The 23,839-nt window shown below is 28.6% G+C and overlaps 4 protein-coding genes and 1 long non-coding RNA gene across 5 annotated transcripts; 2 read left to right on the top strand and 3 right to left on the bottom strand.

Moving 5' to 3' along the window:
• Positions 1–769: 769 nt before the first annotated feature.
• On the bottom strand, positions 770–1,573 carry LOC114924827 (uncharacterized). Its single transcript, XM_029290419.1, has one exon. It carries the CDS (start codon positions 1,571–1,573, stop codon positions 770–772), a length of 804 nt encoding a protein of 267 aa, XP_029146252.1.
• A 6,004-nt stretch (positions 1,574–7,577) lies between these two features.
• On the top strand, positions 7,578–8,703 carry LOC140177957 (uncharacterized). The gene is made up of 2 exons (XR_011869718.1): positions 7,578–7,999; positions 8,093–8,703. It is a non-coding gene; the product is annotated as an uncharacterized lncRNA (long non-coding RNA).
• A 1,677-nt stretch (positions 8,704–10,380) lies between these two features.
• On the bottom strand, positions 10,381–11,361 carry LOC112755610 (glutaredoxin-C11-like). Its single transcript, XM_025803814.3, has one exon. The coding sequence runs from the start codon at positions 11,261–11,263 to the stop codon at positions 10,955–10,957; it is 309 nt and encodes a 102-aa protein (XP_025659599.1). The 5' UTR covers positions 11,264–11,361; the 3' UTR covers positions 10,381–10,954.
• A 4,016-nt stretch (positions 11,362–15,377) lies between these two features.
• Positions 15,378–15,749, bottom strand: LOC140177554 (cation/H(+) antiporter 20-like). Its single transcript, XM_072210675.1, has one exon. It carries the CDS (start codon positions 15,747–15,749, stop codon positions 15,378–15,380), a length of 372 nt encoding a protein of 123 aa, XP_072066776.1.
• Positions 15,750–19,099: 3,350 nt separating this feature from the next.
• Positions 19,100–20,335, top strand: LOC112729343 (F-box/kelch-repeat protein At3g23880-like). The gene has a single exon (XM_025779587.1). The coding sequence runs from the start codon at positions 19,100–19,102 to the stop codon at positions 20,333–20,335; it is 1,236 nt and encodes a 411-aa protein (XP_025635372.1).
• Positions 20,336–23,839: the final 3,504 nt, after the last annotated feature.

Below are 23,839 nucleotides of genomic sequence, written 5' to 3' on the forward strand. Positions count from 1 at the left end.
TTCACTTTCATGCCAGATGCCTTGCAAAAAATGTTAAGAGAATGCATGACCATTTGGACCTGACTCTTTGTAGCCTTACAGAAAAGTAAGAGATTATCTGCAAACATCAAATGAAAAAATTTTGGGCCACCCCTAGTGACAGAAACTGGTTTTCACACATCCTCGACTACCTTATGAGATATATAGTAAGCAAGTCTTTCCATACAAAGCACAAATAAGTAAAGAGACATTGGATCGCCCTGTCTAAGCCTCCTTTTAGGAACAAAACTATCCAATCTATTTCCATTCCACATAATAAAAAGAGATGATGCACTGACACAATTCATAATCAAATTAACAGTGATGATAGAAAAAATAAAAGCAATGAGAGTACTCTCCAAAAACCTCCAATCCACCCTATCATAAGCTTTTTCAAGATCAATTTTAAAAGCAAGAGTACCTTTCTTGGATTTTGTGTGCTTCATGAAATTCAGAATTTCTTGGCCTACAATAATATTATCAGGAGCACCACCACCCGGAATAAAACTTCCTTGTAAAGGACTAACAATATCTGGAAGAAAAGGCCGAAGTCGATTAGTCAATACTTTGGTGATAATTTTATAAACAACATTACACAAGCTAATAAACCTGAAATCCTTCATAAAGGTAGGATTATCAATTTTAGGAATAAACACAATCAGAGTTTCCATGATGTGCTAGGATTTAAGTACTCTCCCAAAAAAGTGCTCCGAACAATATTCCAAATCTCAGTGCCTACTATCTTCCAATATTATTTAAAAAAATAAGCTTGAAAGCCATATGGACCAGGAGCCTTAAAAGGGCTCATACTGAATACTGCTAACTTGACTTCTGCAAAAGAGACAGGGTCAATTAACCAAGCACAAGCCTCGGTACTTAGAGTGGGTATCGGAACATCCCCTAAATAATCAACCTCAACCTCTTTCGTTGTACCAAAGAGATTCTTGTAAAAAGAGAGGGCTTCTTCCTGGAGAATATCTAGATCAGTAGACCAAGACCCATCTCTAACATATAATCCATGTACTCTATTATGATGTCTACGCACCAAAGTCTGAAGATGAAAGAATTTAGTGTTTCTATCCCAATACTTGACCCACTGCTCTCTAGATTTCTGGTACCCAAAAAGTTCCTCTTGAAATAAAAGCCTATTGTAATCTTTCATCAGTTCAACTTCTTTAATTATCAGAGATAACACATCGATAGCCTTCAAACGGCGTTGAATCTCATCAATCTGATATTCTAACTTACTTTTTTGCACAAAAATATTTTCAAAAATCTTTGAGTTAAAGTCCAAAGAAGCCTGTTGAACCATCTTAAGCCTTTCAGTAACGCCTCCAAACTTTTGATTCCAAGCCTTACTAATAACATGTTTATAAGAAGGATGTGTTGCCCACGCAGCTTGGAACCTAAAAGGACGAGAACCTTTCACTCTGGGGCTACCATGACAACAAACTAAAATAGGACAATGATCAGAATGAAGCCTGCTAAGAATTTCAGAATAACCCTTTGGAAACATTGTCATCCACGCCTCATTAACTAGAGCTCTATCCAACATTTTAGCCAAGTTTCTACTAGCCTAAAATGCTCTATACCAAGTATATCTCCTACCAGTCACTTTAAGATCAAAGAGCTCACAGTCATCTAGAGTAGTAGCTAATATACTACCTTTGTGAGAAGAAAAATAAGCACTTGTACTCTCGTCTGGCGCCACAATCTCCTTAAAATCACCAACGGCCATCCACGGTCCATTATGGCCTGAATTAAGAGAACGCAAATGATCCCAAAGCATACTTCTTTTTTCGAATTGAGGACTCCCATACACTACACTAGAAAGCCAAACTAAGTTATCCACACTCACTTTAACTATGATACATTGGTCAATTTAATCAATAACCACACAAGAAGCATTAGCAATAGAAGATAGAAACCAAATGCCACCCCTGTGTCCTACTGCTTTCTCAATACCAACACAATAAAAACCCGACTTATCCCAAAAATTCTTCAAATTATTAAACTTGGTATGATTCTCAAAGAGAAAGAAAAAAGATGATTTATATATTATCACCAAATTTTTGCAATGCACACGGACCATCTTTTTAGACGCACCCCTCACATTTCAAGCTATGATATTGAAACTATCTACAAAAAACAGTAAAAAAGGAGCTCCAATAACAAACCCGAGACTCATCATGATGTCTCTATCTTCGATGATCCTGCCTTTAATGGACTCTCAAGTTGCAGCACAATTTTTTCCGTTGAAATTTGCGCCACACCCGCCGTCGATGCTCCATCCTTATCTATTGGTGAATTCTACAAAGAGTTTGGGCGAGGACGCTTTCATACAATGCTATTTGTTGTCTCACCTTGCTGCTGATGATGAACATTGTGACGGGTCCCCGAAGAAGCCACACTAACCAGTTTTCCAATATTAATGCCCCTGCTTAATTTTACTTTGGATCCAGTAGCATATGTTATACGTTGGTGATTAGGCCTTGTCCAAGTATTGGTAGCCTTGTTAGGAGTCTTCTTTGCTTTTGGTTAGACCTGATGGGTGCTAGGAGAAGGCTTTTAACCCATTTTATACTTTTCTTTCCTAATCACTTGAGTTCAGCCTTCCAAATCCTCATGTTGTGCATGGTCAACAAGAACAGCATACAAATCACTCTCCACCAAATTCGGAGACAGCAACATTTACAGTCTCATCTCCAAGATTCTTGCCAAAATTAACACTTGCCTTTTTCACATGCACTGAATTTTTTGAATTTGAACTTTCTGGCTGTTTTGCTACATCGCCGACTACCTTGGCATTAGTTCCTCCTCCCGCACTGCTGTCAGTCTTGCACACCTTCATATCATGACCAAACTTGAGACGGGAGTCACAAATAAGGTGAAGACTTTCATATTCAACATCAAATTCAATGCCTTCAACAAGAATATTTTTAGTCACTGGCAATCCTAAATCTACTAAACATAGGCTCGAGCATATCATTTTCTTTAAGCTAATTTTATTTCCAAATCAACCTTGACGGGAATGCCAACTGCATCCGCAACACGGAGCATTGCATCTTCTTGGTAGCACAAAATTGGTAATCTAAAAATTCTAATCCACACTAAAGTTGCTCCAAAATAGTTTTCACTTGATCTAAACTTTTGATCTCAAGGCTTCACTGCCACATAATTTCCCTCAATCATCCATGGACCTCCTAAGAAAATCTTTTCTCGCTTCTCAGCCACATCAAACTTCACAAGAAAGTAGTCAAACTCCATGTCCAATAAATCAAAACCTCCCTTAATCCGCCATACTATTCGGAGTTTATGAGACAATGCAGTGTAGCTATAATGTTTACCTAGTACCTTAATCACTGTAGCATCCTTATAAGGTTTTTGCCAAACAATTCTTAGCTTCTTGGGTAAACGTGACACTCGGTGGCAAAAGATCTCCTTGCTTCCCAGAAACTACCGCAATGTTATCTCCCAACAAAGTTTCAACGAGTGAAAAAGTTTTAGCAATCTTAGAACCCACAACTTTGTCCCTGAAAGAAATCTTCAAAGGTTTAGAAACCCCTCCCGAAATATGATCTTTCTTTTCCCCTGATGCAAGCCTTCCCCCGCTCTCCCCCTTATCTCTTCCGCTGATATTATTGGCTGCGTCGCCGTGTTTCACCCTCAAAGTCTTTTCCCCACTCACTCTACCGCTCATCTTCGATTTTCAAAATTGTACAGAGTGTTACTAGTTAGTTGGCCTGTTTTAACATTTCTAAAATTATGATATCATATTATAAAATTATTTATTTTAAAAATTTAAATAGACAAAAAATACATAAATGTCTAATTATATATCTAATCATGACCTTTTCAAAATATGGACTTATTGATCCCTCATGTTCATTTAAGTTCTTGACTTTTTTAAAATTTAGACTTATCGATCCCTCATGTTCACTTGGGTCTGTCAGACTCAACAGAAAAATTTGACATGGTTGATACAGATGCACACATGAGAGAATTTTTAAAATTGGACAAATTAAATTCAATGATCAATATGTTCAGATTTTGAAGAGATCAGAATTTTAAATGTATTTTTAAATCTTCAGGAACTTAAATATCTGCAGACTAAAAAATTAGGGATCAATTTGTCCTTTTCTCAAAATTTTTTATTTTCTTTACAATTATAAATTTGGTTCTATTGCAACCCAAATACAATTATGAATTTATCAATAACATTGTGATCAAATTATGTAGGTCGATTTCGTATATACTATAATTGTGGCCTATCATAATTCCATAAACAAAATTTAAGAGAAAATATCAGAAAAGAATTGAAGACCATACAAAATGATATATAATTTTTCAACAATAAAAATACAAACATTATTTAGTTTAATTTTCAAATAACCATTATAAATTGAAAAACTAAATCATATATTTTTTTGGTATTAAAAAACTAAATTATATATTTTAAAATTTTTTTATAAGTGATTTGGTTGAATCGATTTCTATTGATTTTTACCGACTAATTCTTACCAATTCTTGTTTTTAAACAGTTTTGGAATTGAATCAGATTGGTTGGAGATCTAGTTTACCAGTCGACCGATTCGTCCGATTTTACAACTATACTATATACTTGTATTGTAGTTCACTAGTTTCTGTTTGCGCATTTTCCCCTCCATGTGTGTATATATATATATATATATTGGGCATTTGGGCTCAGCTTTTTTTTCTCCTAGTTTTTGGATTTACATTTTTTTCTCCTCGAGATTTTTTACAGATTCTTACTCTTCTTAAATATTTTTCGGTCTGAAAAAAACCGGACCCAACGTGAACCAGCTTATCTGAATGGGCCATTGTCTTTGAACCTAAATTTGTTCTAACAGTGATGATCCAACTAATGTTGAAGGATTCAAGGGTCAAGGAACTAAACAGACATAAGCCAAAAATATATTAAGTGGGCTGAGGCATGTGATGTAATGGCAAAAAGTATTTGTCTCAAACTAAAGTCACAAAGGTTTGCTAATGAGCCATAGCTCACAAAGCATTCCGCTTTCTCCCCATCTTAAAAGTTTCGAATTCGAATCCTATTAGCTATAACCAAAAAGAAAAAATTGATATATGAGGAGTGTGCGAAAATGTATGACAAAAAAAATATATATATATAATAATAATAATAAGTGAAACTAAAAGTATGTTTGGAAAGTGATAAAAATTACCCTTTTTTTTGAATTATATTAACATAACAGTTTTTAAAAGATTTTTTAATTTTTTAAAAAGTTATTAAAAATTTTTAAAAAAATAAAAAATATAACTTCTCTTATTTTTTAAAAATTATTTTATTATTTTTATTTATTAAAAAGAGTTTAATTAAATTATTTATCTAAATATATAATAATTTATTTATAAATTATTTTTAATATAAATTTTTATATTTATTTTTTTGAAAAAAATTAATAAAATTATTTATCCAAACCGAATTAAAGGGGATAAAATGTTATGTATTTATTAAAATGTTGTCCCATGAAAAAAAATTGCCAAATTTTGAAAATATAAAAACGTAATATATATGGTTAAAAGTATCCACATTGATCGAAATTTATATAACATTCTTTTAAGAGAGTGTTTTAATTGGAGAAAGTATATTTAGGTTCTTGGTGATTTAGATAAAAAAAATTATAAAATAAAATAATAGATTATATAAATATCCTCGTCTTCTTTCTTTTCTCATATCTTTCAACAACCACTAGGGAGGGTGCTGCCGTCACCGTTCGTCGCGTTTGGCTACATTGTTGTTGCCATTTTATCGTTGAGCTACCACCGTTGTTGCAGAGACATCGAAAGGGAAAGAGAGAGAGATGCGTATGAGAGAGAGAGAGAGAGAGCGCGCTAGAGGGAGCTGCTACAAACTCGCCATCGGAGAGTCCGTATCGCCGTTGTCTCAGCTGTTCTCGTCGCCATTGGGTCCGTCGCACGAATAGTCTTCCGAAAAGTGTTGTCGACCTCTCACCGCTGCTGCTGAGTTGTCGTCGCCATCGACTTTGCTAGAAGGAGAAGACGCGTGAGAAAGAGGAGACGTCGAGGGAGAAGCAGGTTGAGCGGAGGAGGGAACTTACACTGCTGTCGAGCTGCTGAGAGTTGCGCTGCCGTTCTTCTAGACACCGAAGAGCATTAGTAACGTTGTTGTTTCTCTGCTGTTGTCGGAATTTCTAGTTACCGAAAAGTGACTATAAAAAAGAGGGTGATAAAGATAAAAATAACATTTTAAAATAGAGTTATTTTTAAAATATTTAAATATAAATATAATTATTATATTATTAATAACAATTTTAAATCTTAGCCATTGATTTAAAAGTTCAATGGCCATAATTTATAAAAGATTTTGGATCATAAAAATTTTGAAAATACTTTTCCTATTGGTTCTTCTAGTAGTGATAGGTTAGAGTTGAGATCCAAAATGTGACATCTCACTAGAGATGCTCTAACACACGTGTGAAAGTAGAGTTTGTAAACCCTAATAAATGGAGGCCAAAATATATAAAACTCTAGCGTTATTTTTCCACGTTGATAAGGAAATGGTCAAATGGATTCCCTTCATTTAACGAGTGAACAAAAGAGTTACACGTGTCATTACCAGCTACCACTGCGTAATTACGCTGTTCATCATAAAGAACCAGCAATCCCGCATAAAAACAATCTAAGCTTAACGCACTGCAGTCAACTAGAATTTTATAATTGAAAGTTGTTAAATTATTTAATTAATTTGATTAAATTTTTATTTAATAATTTTTAATTAAATTTTTATTTTATTTTAATTAAGAATATTTTATATTATTAATTTGGCATTTTAAACTGGAATATTTGAAACATCATAGAAGATTATTAAACATAAAAGAAAAATTTTAAAAATTAGAATACAGATTACACAAAAATTTAAAAATAATAAAATTATGTAAATATAAAGCGTAAAATTAATATTCAGAGGCATTTAATTAAAAGATATTATTCTTACCTATATATAACAAAAGCTACTTTTGATATATATAGCTATAAATTTATATATTAAAAATATGAAATTTTTAGTTATTATAGTACTAATCAATTTATTTGTTGAGATATTAATGTACTATGCATTTTTCGTTAGTAACATATATAAATAATTGATTATTTAAATATTATTATATGACTTTATATTTTTCATGATTCCCATACAAAAATGAAGCTCTCAAAAAATTCAAAAATATTATGAATACACAAAAAAAAAATAGGTACGCATATTTGTATGTAAATATTAAAATATATGTAATATTTCACATATTTTTGAAATAATTTTTTATTTTTAATATATATTATGTTTCATATGATGAATAATGAACTTAGTGATTAATTTTTAGTTACACATATATAACATAACATAATTGTAAAAGTCATATACCATACACATTCTATTTTAATTGTAATACTGTATGAATTTTCTTCATTATATTAGGGATGCTATTGCTTGACCAAGCAGTGGCGGATCACGGGGGACCTAAGGTGGCCATGGTCCCCCCAAATTTTTTTAAAAAAAATAGTAAATAGTAATAATTAATAATATTAAATTTTTTTATATATAATATTAAAAAAAATATAAGTTACAAAATTTTATAAATTAAAATAACTAAAAACTGCACTATGTATTGGATATTTGAATTATTGTTGTTCTTGTTAACAAATAGCTCATTCTAATAATTAATAAAAATGGTTCTATTATACTAGCCCAAGCCCATACTATTAATTAAAGTAACCCTAGTACATTTTTCAAATATTTATTTCAAACTATCATAGGCATAGCGTCACTTTTCTCTCTCTTTTAGTGATTCCCAAACTTTTGGTCTTCTACTCTTCTCATTTTAATTTTCTTTCCATACCAAAACAAGACATATGAAGAAAAACCATTGAAGAGAAGTGAACAACAAAATATTAACCATTGAATGCACAACAAAGATTCAAAGAGGTATATTTCAATTTTTTTTAAGTTAATGACAATGTCAAGTATTATTTACATTATTTATTTAAAATAATTAATTTATTTTTTTATAATGGACAGTGTTCAAAGATTGAAGTGAGGACAAAACTCAATAGAATTATTTTTTTGTGAGACTTGGAACAAAAAATAATCAGGTAAATCAATAACTTTATTTTTGGTTATTATATATTTGTGTTTCTAAAATTATTTGTTATTGCTCAATAGGTTTAATATTTTTTTTTAAGAAAATAATATATATGCAATTATTTTTTTTTTTTTGTTAGATAGTTCAAGTTAAGTTAAAAATGTCAAAGATGAAAACAATTCACTCATTTTTCAAGAGAAAAGAGAGAATATATGATGAACAAAATTCAGCTTCAGATTCTTTGAGTAATATTCAAAATATTATTGAACAACCTGTGACACAACTTGTTGAGCAAGATATTCAACCCCCTGCTTCCAAAATAGCAAGGACTGAAATAGATCAAGTTAATATTGATACATTGATGCGTGATCCCGGAAAGCGTCCGCAAATTTGGAATTATCCTATCAATCAACAAGATGAAATTCGTAGAGCATACATAAAGTTTGGACCATAAAGTTTTAGTATGTAGTTGAACATTGACTTTTATATAATATAATTACTTTTTTGATATATATGCTACAAATCATATTTTGTTAATTTTTTGTTATATTTTATATTTAATTGGCCCCCCTCTTATAAAATTTCTGGTTCCGCCACTGTGACCAAGTAGACGTAGTGCCCATGCATAAAATTTAATTTAGAAAATGGTCCCTGTCCTATATATATATAGAAATAAAAACAAAATTATCTTGTTTTGTGGATATGGACGAATAAGAATAGCGCGAGAGGCACAGAAAGTTTTAGCATCACCTCCATTTTTGTTGCCATGCACGTTCTTGACTCGATACAAAGATTGCATTATTGCAATATATGCATGCATATATATAACCCTAAGTATATGAGCCTATAATAATAAGATGATTATCCATCGCACCAGGTACCCAAATTGAATGGTTAGGAATAAACTTGCTTTAAATTATTATTATCGCGGTTACGTTGTGTTAGATGCGGTCGTGCTTATTATTGTCAAATGCATCATATATAACTATTGTAATGATGCTTTGTAAAAATTTAAAATAACTGTATTATATGTATACTAAAATTAGCCAACAAAGTCAGCCACGAGTATATAATATATACTGAAATATAAATACACATTAAAAATAAATTAAATTACACATGTATTTATATATAAATACATTGATAGCTGATTTTAGTGATTGATTTTAGTGTACGAATAGTATTTTTTTATTTAAAAATAGAGTTCATTTGGAAGTCATTATTTTCATTTAACATCGGTCATCTTTTTTAAATTCTAAATTTTAATTTTTTAAAATAAAAAATAGTTTTGTGATAAAAAAGTTAATTCATATTAATTACTTAAAAATTAATTTTTATACTTTTTCTTAGAAATTAGCCTATGTAGCTTATAGCACTTAGTTAATAGAAAATGTATAGAAACCAAATTTTTTATTAATCAATATTTATCAATTTTTTTTAATATCAAAATTACCTTTTTAACACTTACGCTAGTTTAGAATTTAGCATTTATGTTTTAAAAATTAAACTTTATAATTTAAAATGGCTAAAGACGAAAGATGAAATTGTGGTAATATTAAGTGTGGTGTTAGGAAAAAATATGAGAAAAAAGATACGTATCTTTTTACAAAAATAGCTGAAATTAGCTAAAAAAATTAGTTCCCTAATTGGACTACTATGAGGACTTGATATTATAGCAATAGTAGCAATCCTATCACAAGGAATGAAGATTATTCCTTTTCAGTGAGTGGGTGAATTTCATGAGAAACTTTCTGTTTATTCATAAAAAGTTATACTCAGCAAAGACTTTATTCTATTTATGTCAAGTCGCTTGCAATTGAATTATTGATTGAATGATGACTTCATATATTATGCTTTGGAAAGTGGCCTCTGGGAGGAACATTTCATGGTGACATTGGATACAAGATTAAAGAGTGTAACTCAAGCATGTTTTCTTCCATGGGTTTTGAAATTTCAAGTTTTACAGAAACTATATGCTATAATAAGCATCTCTATTTTTTCATAATATACGTGTATATGATATAATATAAAAGGATTATATTCCGCTAGGGAGACAATGGACTATTTTTACAATGTGTATAATGAGCTATTGAGTTACAAAATGAACATCTCCCATACTATTTAGAATAACCATCCGAGTAATAGGGATAATAAATATCTTCCTAAAAGCTTAAACTAAACTTTAATACCATGTCATAATACCACTCATCCTAATAAGAAAAGGTAACACTAATAGTTATATCTCTAATATTCCATAAACTTCCATTGTACACATTGTACAAATATTCCATTAACTCCTCATACTTTCCCAATATAAAATTATCTAGAAGACCTACTTAAAGAAAATTAAACACTACATACACCTACAATAATAATACATAAAAAGCAAGCTAAGACTATATTTTCATATATATAGATTGACTTTCATTATAATTTAAATTAAAGAGGACACTCAAGAAAAAGAAGGGGTGTCCCTAAAAGGGAGAAAAAAAAACACTAAGCTTAACTTACATTCTACTATTTAATACATAGTTTTTTAATTTCTTGCTATTTTTTAGCTCTGTTTGACATATATTTTACTGACAAAAATACAGAATTATATATTGAGACAATAAAGACGGAAAAATCTGTCTCTATTGTTTTTGTATTTTAAATAATATAAATACAAAAAACCTATTTAGAACAGAGATATTTTTTTATCTCTTTTTCTAAATAGATTTATGTCTATCAAATTTATCTGTATTTTTGTCTTCAAACAATTATTTTCAAACAGAGGTTTAGTTGATGCAAGGTAGATACTAAAACCATATGGCCTTAGCATCGATGAGCAATTGTTTGAGGGAACCATCAACATGGAGGGATATAACATCTTTTGAAGAGCCAACAAATTTTCCACCAATGAAGACTGCTGGGACTGAAGGGTTGCATCCCAAGCTTCTCAAGGCCCATTCCATTTGCCTTCCATAGGGATCATTGTCAAGCTCATGAACTGCAGGGCTTGCTCCAAGCTCATAGAACAATTGTGTGATGCTATGGCACATGCAACATGAACTCTTTGTGAATATAACTGCTGCCTTCTTTGATGCCAAATCCTTAACTCTATCCATATAATTGGGAAAACAAAAAGTATAAAGGGAAAGAGTATGTAAGCTAGAGAAAATATACAATGGTTAAGTTGTTCTATATAAGGCTTTTGTGTGTTTTGTTCCTTGGTGTGGACTTTGAGATTTCATTAGGTCTTATTTATAGTGGTTGGTTTGAGGATTGTAACGGACTTCATAATTGCATAATCTAGAAAGGTAACAAAAAAAAGATTAATTATTCATTGGTGAATCGATTATTAGGAAAGAGAAAGACTTGTTGCTAATAAAGTTCATTCCTTTGAGATATTTGTTTGAATAATATTGAACTTTGGATAAGGGAAATTAAGATTATGCTCTCTGATCATTTGGGTGATGGTGACGACCAAGTTGCATTTAGCATCACAAAACATATATATTGTGAAACAATAATTAATATGGGTATATGTAATGCTAGAGAAATATTAATTTGAAATTATTTATTTTAATTTAATATATGTAATTATATATTTATTTTTTTCTAAAGTTAGGAGTGAGATTCGAACATGCAATTTCTAAGTGAATACGGAGAGATTATGCTATTTGAATTATAGTTCGTTGGTATATTTATTATGTTTAATACCATTTCTTAGATAAAATTATGTATATATTTTTTTATTAGTTTAAATTTTTGAAGAAAATGGTTTCATAATATGATATTAAAACTTTTATAATTAAAAAAAGTTAGAATTTTTTTTCGTCAAGTCTAAAAAAAATCAGCATAAGATAAAAAAAATTATACAAAAATTTAATTAAACTCAAATAAAACTCTTATTTAAAAAATGTATTAGAAATATAATAATTTATGTGTGTTTTTTTATCAATTTAAATGTTTAAAAAAATTAATTTTATGATATTATTCAACTATTTTAATGATAATTAAAAAATACAAAGTAAAATAAATGATAATTAAAGAATATAGAATAAAATAATTATAAATCACTTTACTCTAATTTTTTATTATCTCCTATGTATTTTATTTGTAATTAATAATTCATACTATATAATAATTGAGCTCAACTATAGGGGTGGCCGTACAAGAACAATAATCAACGGATTGGAATAAGAACATTTTTTGTGTTTTTAATAATTTAATTTATTAACCGAAAGATCTCTTTCTTTCGGCCTCTGATTTGCAGCATCAAGAACATTATTCTAATTGTTAATTAATTAATTTATTTATACAAAGAATTAAAAAATGATACAAAGACAATGCTGCGTTGTCAACATAGTCTGCCAAAAGAATGGAATCTTATATCCAATTAGAAATGATATCACTATGCAAAGTCAAAGTCCCTGAAAGACTCCCATGTGTCCTTTACATCCCTTTCAAAGAATTGCATTGCATTACAAAAATTATTGTAACCTTAGGGTTAGGGTTATGATTTATGATTTATTACTATATTGACAAATAAATCATTTTTCTGTTACTTAGATGTGTTGGAAAACTTTCTTATAACAAAAATACAAATATTAGAGATGTCAAATTTATTTGGATAAAAAATTTTAGTATAAAAATAGTTCTTTTTCTTTGTTTTTTTTTCTTTTTAATAATTTGTAGACATTTGACTTTGAAATAAAGAAGAGAGTTGAGAATACATCAAAATACTTATTACTCCAACTTAAACCTAAAATTTAGTATGTGAAAATCGATAAAACGTTTTTTGTTGTTTTAAAATGACTTTACCGAAGTAAACACCAAAAATTTTTACCATCACTCTACTGTGTCTAGTAGTTTCTTTATATATGTTGCCTATTAAAAACAATTGAAAAAAGAAAAATATAAGAAAACAATGCTTTTTTTTAACAAGCTAAATAATAAGTTAAAAAAAAGTTAATTTTAATTTTTAAAATTAAATTTTGAATTAATTAAGTCTAATCATAATAAAAAATTAATTTTAATTTTAAAAATCAAATTTTAAATTAATTAGTTTTAATCATAATTTTAAAAATTTTTATTTTTGAAAACAATTAATTAGCAAGGAAAACTAATTTTGTAATATATCACTCGCTTTGTGTATAAACTGAAAGTAAATATTAAATGTAACTAGATATACTTAATAATAATCACCATAGCATGCATGACAAGTTTTCGCCCATCACCCACACCCACCAATTTAACTTAAAACAATGCCAATAAATCATTATTATGATTTTTCTTTTGTAAAGACTAATTAATTAGCAGTGGTGTAAGTGAATGATTTTGATGATCCGATTTTCCAATCAAAATCAAAATGATCAAATTTAATCGGTATTAATATATACCCAATAGTTAATTGGATAAAATCAGATTTATTCTCATTGAATTAAATATATTCTGCCTTACAAAAATTAATTCAACCTTAGCTTTAATACCCTATATTATCCTATATATTCAATTTAAAAAATATAATTTATAGTACCGTTGATCTTTGATGTTAATTTGTAGTTTAATATTTTATATATTAATTTGTTATAATATTATTTATAATGATAATTTTTAATTTAATTTAATTTTTCTTTTTTAAAATACTTATAACATTTTTCGTCATTTTTCTGCAATTTTTTTGTTTATTTTATCATTTCAGTTGAATATCCAATTATACAAACCAAACTAATTCAATTTTAGTCGATTCGAATTTAGAATTTATTAGGATTTGAATTAAAAAAATTATTAAAACCAAATCCAAACTAACCCAATTATATTTTAATTGATTTGAATATATTTTTCATTTAAACCCAATTCATCCAACCCAATTATACACCCCCTGTAAATTAGTCAACAGCTACAGGATAAAGTGAATGTTCTAGTAATTTAGTTGGCTTGATATGATCTTACCAACATTTCACATTATCACTTAGTTCGATTAGATTAGATATACATTAAAATTAGTTATTAAAATTAATTATTAACATAAAATATATATTAAAAATATACGAATATATTAATAATTGATTTTAATAGTTAATTTTAATATACGAATAGAATTTTTGCACTTAGTTATTACCATTTTATTCTAATAATTGGTTCCCTAAGATGCTGGGATTGGTATATAGCTGATGACGTGGAGATAGATCATGATAGGTTTTATCCAATTCCATTCAATTCCTTTCCTCCATTCTAACTTTGGTGAGTTTGGTCCTCGCATCAGATTCATAGAATAATATAGTAAAAAAAAAAAAGGTTCCAACCTTCCTATACGTGTCATATTAATAATATATATGACCCTTTGAGTATGGAGGGGATTCTTAATTAACTTGTGTATGTTCATAGTGATGTAATGAAAATAACAATTCTGTTAACACTGTTTGATTTCATGTTTCATGCAACCACCTAGGGTATAAATTCCAAGGCAAGCTAGGGTGGTCGTGGCTGTTTTGATATATTCATCATGTTTGCTTAGTTAGGAAGAATAATTTTTTACTACTAGTTTCATGCCCATAGAATTTAAGATTCTTTGACATTATTTGTTAGTATTATAAACTTGTTCTTCAAGGGGAATATATAGAATGTTGGTAACTACTACTTGAGAGTTAGAACTCGACAGAAGGTATAATTCAAGGGTGTGATAGGATAAAATTGCATCCATATCTATTTTTGGTTACATGAGTGAAAAGGATTCAGCAGAAGTTCCTACAGTTGTGGAAAAAAGAAATGAGAACTAACAATCTTATTTAAATATTTAAAAATAGAATTTAATTTTAATTATATACTATTACATCGTTACGTCAGTAAAAATATTATTTTTTATTTTGACTATTTGAATGGTCATTTAAACGAATAGATGTGATTGAATAGTTATATAAAATATTTTATATATTTAAATTTTAAAAATTATGTTTATTAAAACATAATATTAAAAAAATTTGAAAATAAAAAACTAAAAAAATGTTTGTTAGGTGGTTACTATTATCATTAAAATAGTTGAATAATAACTATGTGGATGATTATTTGATAGTCGATGAAGAAATTTCTAACATCGGAGAAGTGGGATGATTGATGAGGATGGGGTAACAAACGGTTGGAGGAGAGGGTATTTAGATAAATTCTATTGATATTGGGTTGAGATGGTTAATTTTTTGAAATAACTGTTTGGAATTTTTTTTTTGTATTAGACCAAATTTAAAACCCATTGTACACATTATCAAAATTTTCCCTCTCTTCAAAATTCCCTTCCTTCGAAATCGTCAATCCGAACACAAATGTGTCGAAGATCGAGTGGATCCCAATCAAGTCCATCACGAATTCCAATACCATCACTCTGGCGAGAGTTAAGTTGATATACGCCTCGTCCACCATATCGTGCTCTTTCGAGCACCGCCGCACCACCAGCTTTATCGCCGGTTGGATAACCGTCATCTTTCGGAGAGGAGAACTCACACGGACACCAGGGGGGCTCTTGTGGCCGCCGCTGCCGCCGGCCTTTCCGGTGAGTGCTACGGTGAGAGCGAGGATGATCCAGGCTGCGACGTCGTTGAAGGCAGCGGCGGTCATGGCGGTCTTGGGCTGCGCGAAGGCGGTGTCTTCGCCAGACGTTCTCGAACAGCTGGACGGCGTCAGGTTGCATTCTAGGGGGCAGACGGCGGCGGTGATCTTTGCGGCTTAGTTCGGAGAGAGTGAAAGAGACTGACAGAGAAAAAGAAACTGCAGCACGTTTTTCGCACGTGTAAAATGGAGGAATACGTAACTTCCCCATAACCAAATCCTTATGTTTTTAAAATTTAAAATTCGAAATTATTAGGAATTAATTAAATTAATTATTAACTGATTATAATTTTAATTTTATCCCTATTATATTATACACATTGTATACTAAATTTATTGTCTCTCCATAATATTAAAAAGAAGTATATTTTAGCTCCTCTCATACATATACAATAGTGAAAAATAAAGCTAAATATTAAGGCTAATTTTTTTATATGAGATTAAAATGTGAGTTATGTTGAGTTATGGAGTATTGTGGAGATATACATGGTTGTGATGGCGTTCAATTTTTTGTTTTAATGGAAAGAAATTGGACTGTCCAATTTCATTTCAGAGAGAGAAGGACACAAATCGGACGGTCCAATTTGTGTGAAACAGAGTTTTGTAGATACTGAAATCGGATCTAGAATTTTCTGTCAGTACACAAATTGGATTTAGGGTTTTCTTCCAATACACAAATCGGATCCAAAATTTTCAGTACTTCCAATCAGACGGTCCAATTTATTTTACATAGTCCTCATACCCTGATAAAACACCATATACTTTCATAACTCTACTATACACCAACCCTCTCTCCATATTAAAATTAAAAAGTTCAAATATTAAACATGCCAGTACAATTCATAAACTCTAAATTAAGTTTCTACATTTAGAATCTAAGAAAAGACATGATATCTAAAGCATTTTTTGTTATAAACTGAACAAAATTAACATAGTAGAATATCAATAAAATATATCTAGAAAGGTATGAAAAGCCAAATAACAAAATACACACATAACAAAATATTTTTAGTGTTTTAAAATTCAAATTTTAAATTAAAAGTTAATTTGAGTGAAATATTCCCTTCATTATACTCCAGAAGATAGATTTTTTTTTTTTTTTCCAATTCGTACCTCTCTCTTGAAGCTTTGATTGTCAACGACGATACCTTCGCCAAAATGATCGTGCATCATGTGAACGCCTCAGCTACACGGAGGCTTTGTTGCCGTCATCGACACGACTATGACAGTGGTATGGGTTACGGCGATTGACAAAGCGGCAGCCACTATAGTTTTTTTCTGTATCTGAATTCATTGGTCTAATCACACATTTTCCTTCTTTTCTTTTTACCCCAATTAGGTTCTTCACTTATCCATCTCTTTTTCTTTGATACGTTGCTTTTCATAGTTAAAGAATTGTTTGGCATTGTGCATAGCCACCCTCAGCTCCACCTTGTTCATTCTTTTCTTTCTCCTCATATCTCAATTAATTTCATGTAGAAAAAGTATAGGTAAATAATAAAAATATTAAACAATGTAAATAATAGATATATTAAATGTTTATTTTATTAGTGTATGAATAATTATTTTAATATTAAAATTTAAAAGATTAATTTAGAGCTATAACATATTTTTATTTAATTAATAGTTATTCATATCGTTCAACAAAGTCATTGTCCCTAACATTTTCCTTTCATGTATAGGTTAATTTCTATTCCCCAATTGCCCTGGCTGCAAATTTTGAATAAAACAGCTGTCAATGACTGCGAAATTGAGATAAAAAAATATTTGCTATTTTACGGACACTGAGTACGAAATTGTGAGATAATGGATAAAAATATAAAATTTTTTAAAACGATGTACAATGAAAAACAATTTTTTTTTTTCATTGAAATAAATAAAAAAACCGGTATTTGAAGGTGTTTCATGATTTATTAAAGTTAAATGTATTAATTAACTATAACTAATTAATTATATTAATTATTTAATTCTATATGAATAAATAAATTATTTTTGTTTTAATTTATATTAATTTTTTCGTCTTATGTGTATTTTGATTATTGACTTTAAAAGTGTTATAATCAAGAACGAATCTAAAAATTTGGTAGAGAAAAGATTAAAAATTAAAATATTATATAATTAAATATAATATTATATATTTAGTAATATATATAATCATGCTTAATATTTTTCATTAAAAAATACTAATAATAAGTGTTTGTTATATAAAAAAATTATCTTAATTTTTATCATTTTTATTTTAAATTCGATAAAGCATAAAAATTATTTATTTTTTAATTAATTTATTTTGTTAAATATTATTGTGACAGTAATTTTAATGTTTTATATCATAAAAAATATGTTATAAAATAATATAAATAAATTATTCTAACAATTTTGTTATATGCATTTAAAATATATTCGTAATTAAAATATATAAAATATAATTATTTTAATAAATTTACTTAATGTGTTATAATTTTAATATTATGAAAAATTATTTTTTTTTAAAATTAATTTACTTTCATGTATATACTATAATATATAAATATTTTTTAATTATTATAAATATTAAAATATTTTTATATGATATAATAGCTGTGAAAAAGAAAAAATATTTTAAAAAATAATTATTAAAAATTTAAAAATTTATTTAATCAAAAAATAATAAAAATAATATATTTCACAATTTAAGAATGGTTACTTGTTTTTTAATTTAATAATTTAATTATTTATATAAAATAATTATTTATTTTATTTTTTAAATAAAAAAATAAAATTATATAATATATAATAATTTTATATACTTAAGATGGTTAATTTTTGTTTTTGGGACCTCCTTAGATCTGTTTTATTTTTTTTTTGAATTAAAATAATATTAAATTATTTAATATTTTATTTAAATATATTAATTATAACTAATTAATTATAATAATTATTTGATTCGATCGAAATAAATGAATTGATTTTATTTTAATTTGCATGAATTTTTTTGTCTTATGTGTTTCGATTAATAATTTTTAATTTTTTTATGGAAAAGTATAAGGAACCAAAAGCTTATCAGCCAAAAACTAAATAAAATTACATTAATTTATATTAATAATTAATTAATTTTAATTTTTTTAAATTCAAAATTTAAAAAATTTTAAATTGATTAAGTAAACATAATTAAACCCTATAAAAATCTTCCTCTTTTCTCTCACATTAACCTATCCATATATATTAACTCGTAGAGATTTTGAATTCATCTAAAGATATTTAGTTGGGTTTTGGCTGATATACTTTTAGTTGACTAGCTTTACTCATTTTTTATATATAGTAGTAGGCTTGAGGTGTGTGACCCATACCTAGTAGTTTTATAGCACCACACATCATCCACGATGGATAGTCCATGTGACTGTGTGATCGGAGACAGGGATCTCTTAACAGAGATCCTTCTTCGATTGCCAGTGAAGCAAGTGATTCAATGCAAATGTGTGTGTAAGAAATGGTCGTCACTCATCTCCAACACCAAATTTCCTTATTCACATACTTGTCGTTTATACCACAAGTACAATAACAACCCTCCACCCACTGCTCTTTTGGTTCAAAATTTCGCAGACACCAAGGCCCAAAGAGCTTCTATAGTTCCTTTACACGCCAATGATAACAATGACAACAAAATGTTCTTCCACCTTGATCTTGATGGATGCAACTACAGGTCTTCTATTATGCACTCTTGCAATGGTCTATTACTATGGAATGTTATACCGACATCCCAACCTGGTCCAACAAGTGAAGACTCACGAGCATGCCACTTTCGCATACACAACCCAGCGATGAGCGATGACCAATGCGTTTATCTAGATTACCCGGTTGGCGATGTAGATTCCCCATACGGTGATGATATATTTGAACCTTTTGAATTGAAGGCTTATCTTGTTTTCGAACCTCTGAAACAACCTCTTTCTTACAAAGTTATTTTATTCGGCCAAATGGATCCATCGGTTAGATATTATGGTCGTAGGGTCGAATTTAAGGTTCTCAATCCCAGAATTGAGATTCGCTTGTATTCATCGGAGACGTGTGGTTGGAGTGAAGTTATTTGCAACCTACCTGATGGCTTACGTGTCACAGAGGGAGTTTATTGCAACGGTGCTATTCATTGGTTTCGTTTAGATCATGACAATTCCGTTTATTTTGATACCAACCGGCTTTGCTTTGATAAATTGCCAGCAGTGCCATCTGTTGATGACTCATGTGTTAAGTATTTTGGAGAATGTAGAGGGAGGTTGCACTTGATTCTATCTGATACTTTGGAGTTTGATATTTGGGAGTTGGAGGAAGATTACTCTTCATGGGTTGCCAGATATCGTGTCAATCTTAACCGCATGCATGATGGGGAATCGGCCTTGTGGTGGAATGTTTCAAGTAATCCATTTTCTGTGTTAAGTTTTGTTCATCGCCAAGAAGAAGAGGAGGAGAACTCCAAGCTTGTATTGTTCAAAAATGGTAAAATAATGTCTTATAGCCTGGAAGATTATGGTTTGAGGGTTCTCTGTAAAGTTTACAGAGATGAAGTGCCTAGATCTATTCATCAATACTTTGAGACATTGTTATGTGTTGGAAATTCATAGATGTAAAGTGAGTGCATTAGGTCCTGCAACATTGGATCGGAGCAGTGATGTAAAACTTATTATTCTGAAGTAGTATGCTCTGCAAACTAAAAAATAATAATGGGGTGGTTTCTGTTCTATTCTTTTCTTTGCATTAAATACATGACTAATATGCCAAGATTTAGTATGACTAGGATGAGTGGATGACTATGTCATTGACCATTATTTCAATGGAAAAATGACAAGTGGTAAATGTGGATTGCAAAAGAATTTGTTTTAGTGTGTTATACTAATGGTGTTAACGAAATGTAATTGTTGGATCAAATTTCTTGTGAGTTACCGCATGGCCAAAGAAGTAATTTGACATATTCGAATTTTGATATTTCTATTTAATTATTCAATATTAGTTTATTTATAATTTAAGATAAATAAAATAAAAATAATATTAAGGGATTAACTTTTTTTAATTAGCATCAGTTAACTATTAACTCTAGTTGCCAATGAGTAATAGTTCAAATGGCATAAATTCCTCATACTCAATTAAGAGGTTGTGGGTTTAAGTCTCCTATCTTTTCAAATTAGATGTCCCCTCATGTGTTAGACACTACGTCAATCCATTAAAATAGCTAGTCCGGATAATACAATTTTTGAAATTATGTTAAAGTATGCTTGAAAAACTTGACTATTCAAATCTGAAACACTTTGATTATTTTTCTTATGAATAGTTGATAGCCTTATTGAAAAGATGTGTAAAATAATGTGTGAACTATAAAGGTAAGGAAAAAAACGTGGTAATCAGCTAATTTGGTAGCTGAATTCATCTAATGTCTATGGATTATTGAGTTATGTTAGATGAGCAATAATTTTTTGGCCAATATAGTCAATACTTACGGAAAGGATATAAAATATAATAATTTATTTAATTATGCTATTAATGGATATTTGACATCTATCTCATGCAATAATTTATTATATTAGAATAAACGAGTTTGATTATATATTTATTATATATTATTTGATCAATTATTTTATTATGATATATTTAATTATTCTAATAGTTGATTATTTAATTAAGAATGTATAAATTAATATATATATATATATATATATATATATATATATATATATATATAGTTACTGATTTTTAATATAAATAAAATATTTTTTGTAATTTATATCTGCATACTCTATTAATCTGCCCGTAATTCGTATGTACAAAAGTTATAATGATTTATATATCCATAAATCTGTGAAAAAGCATATTACAGGTAGGCTTGTGATTCGTGTGAAAAAAAAGGAAAAAAAAAAGAAAAATATCAAAAAAGATTCTCTAGGTTATTCTTAATTGTAAATGGTATGGTCAATTGAGGCGACAAAATGTTAAATTTTTGTTTTTTGAATGAAAGTCATCATGTTAGTTATATATCTACATCATTTAAGTCTCTTGGCACAGGATTCGGTCCAGGAATTTTTGGACCACTTAGTGGTTCAAGTAGAAAATATGTTTTTAGAGTTTTTTTATCAATTGATACGTAGTTCTTGAACTAATTTTAATTATAAATCAACTCCATATATTTTATTTAATTATAAAAATAGTTTTTTATTTTATAAATTATTATTTTATCAATTATCTATTATATTTATTAACAATCAAATACAAAAATAACAACCAATTATATCCTCCATTCATCCTAATAATTCCAATTGATTAAAAAATTAACTTTGATCTCGTTACGTTCGTCCATGGCTTCCAAATCGTGTTTCTTTGAAATTCAATCGATTGGTTTTTCAAAACAATCGATTGAATGATAACTCAATCGATTGGTTTACACTATATCACAAAATAATCGATTGAAAGTTGTAAGGTAAAATGGTAAAAAGCTTATACCAATCGATTGTTTATACTTTCCAATCGAATGAATGCCTCAAAACAATCGATTGAATTCACGAAAACAACATGGATTTGCCAAATACAATCGATTGGAAAGTGATGACATTGAAGTTTTAGCCAAATTCAATCGATTGGTAATGTAATCCAATTGATTGGAAGGTGATGAAGTTGAATGTTTTGCCAATTTCAATCGATTGGTAATGGTACATAAAATTAATTTATAGATTGGTAATTTATAAAATTAATTTTGCCGATCAATAGTACCTTTTGCTTTTATTCAAGTAAGGCAGAGTAAAAAATACAAAAAATATATGATATTGATAAGGTAGCAGCGTATCAAGTAGTAAGTATGCTTAATTTATTTATTTGTGTTATGCACAAATTTAGTTTCGTTAAAATATTAGTAACCAGTACTCTAATTTTTGTAAATATGTTTTGGGATAAGTGTTTGCAATTAGTTAAATGTTAGAATATATTGAGTAAATTCTTTTAATATATTTAGAGTTAATATAAGACTGAGGGTAAAAAACGTATTTAAGCCAATGAGAGAAGTTTATTACGCATATAAACCAAACAAGAATCTGATACAAGAATTCACCAAAGCACACTTTAATGTAATTCGAAACAACTTTATTCGAATTACATTCCTTAATAATTCGAATCAATACAGCTCCAATTATTCCCAACCATTGCATACAAGTAATTCGAATCAACTTAAAACGAATTATAAAAGCATAATTCGAATTGTATCAATTCGAATTAGTAGGAACACGTGAGTAGGAGGAAGTTCGAATCAAATTGATTCGAATTACTCACATTTCGAATCAAATGGTAATTCGAATTACACATTGTACAATAAGATACTAGAAAAAATACTATATAATATAAAAAAAATATACTAAAAGAAGTATAAAACAAAATTATAGTAAATTAATTTTAGTATAAAATTATTAAATATAAATTAATTTTAACTCCTATTAGTACATTGAATTAAAAATAACATATAAAAATGTCTTTGTATTTATTAAATTTTAATAACATATAAAAATTTAATGACTTTTTAAATATTTTTTTTATAATAGGAGTACATTTTTATATACTTTAAATACTTTATATAAAAATGTACTTATATTTATCATACAAAAATAAAGTGTTGTGCCAATATAATAACATTATAATATTTTAAATCAATTTTTTTCTAGGATTTTAGATTAAAAGCAGCACATGAAAAAGCATTATTGGTATTTTAAAGCTAACTTAATTAAAAAAGATAGAACTGTATTTTTTAGGATTTTATGTACATAATTAGGCTATTTTTTTTTTTTAATATTGATCAAAGATGTGTGTTACACTATGTTATTTGGTTTCAGCTAAGTTTTACTCTACTATAATTTTTTTTTTACTTATCATAAGACACAAATCTAAAAATTTTTATAAATTAATTTAAAAAAAATATCATTGACGTTTTATAAATTTTATGTACCATTACCAATCGATTGAAATTGGCAAAACATTCAACTTCATCACCTTCCAATCGATTGGATTACATTACCAATCGATTGAATTTGGCTAAACCTTCAATGTCATCACTTTCCAATCGATTGTATTTGGCAAATCCATGTTGTTTTCGTGAA

The sequence above is a fragment of the Arachis hypogaea genome, chromosome 2, assembly GCF_003086295.3.
Source record: "Arachis hypogaea cultivar Tifrunner chromosome 2, arahy.Tifrunner.gnm2.J5K5, whole genome shotgun sequence".
Lineage (NCBI taxonomy): Eukaryota > Viridiplantae > Streptophyta > Magnoliopsida > Fabales > Fabaceae > Arachis > Arachis hypogaea.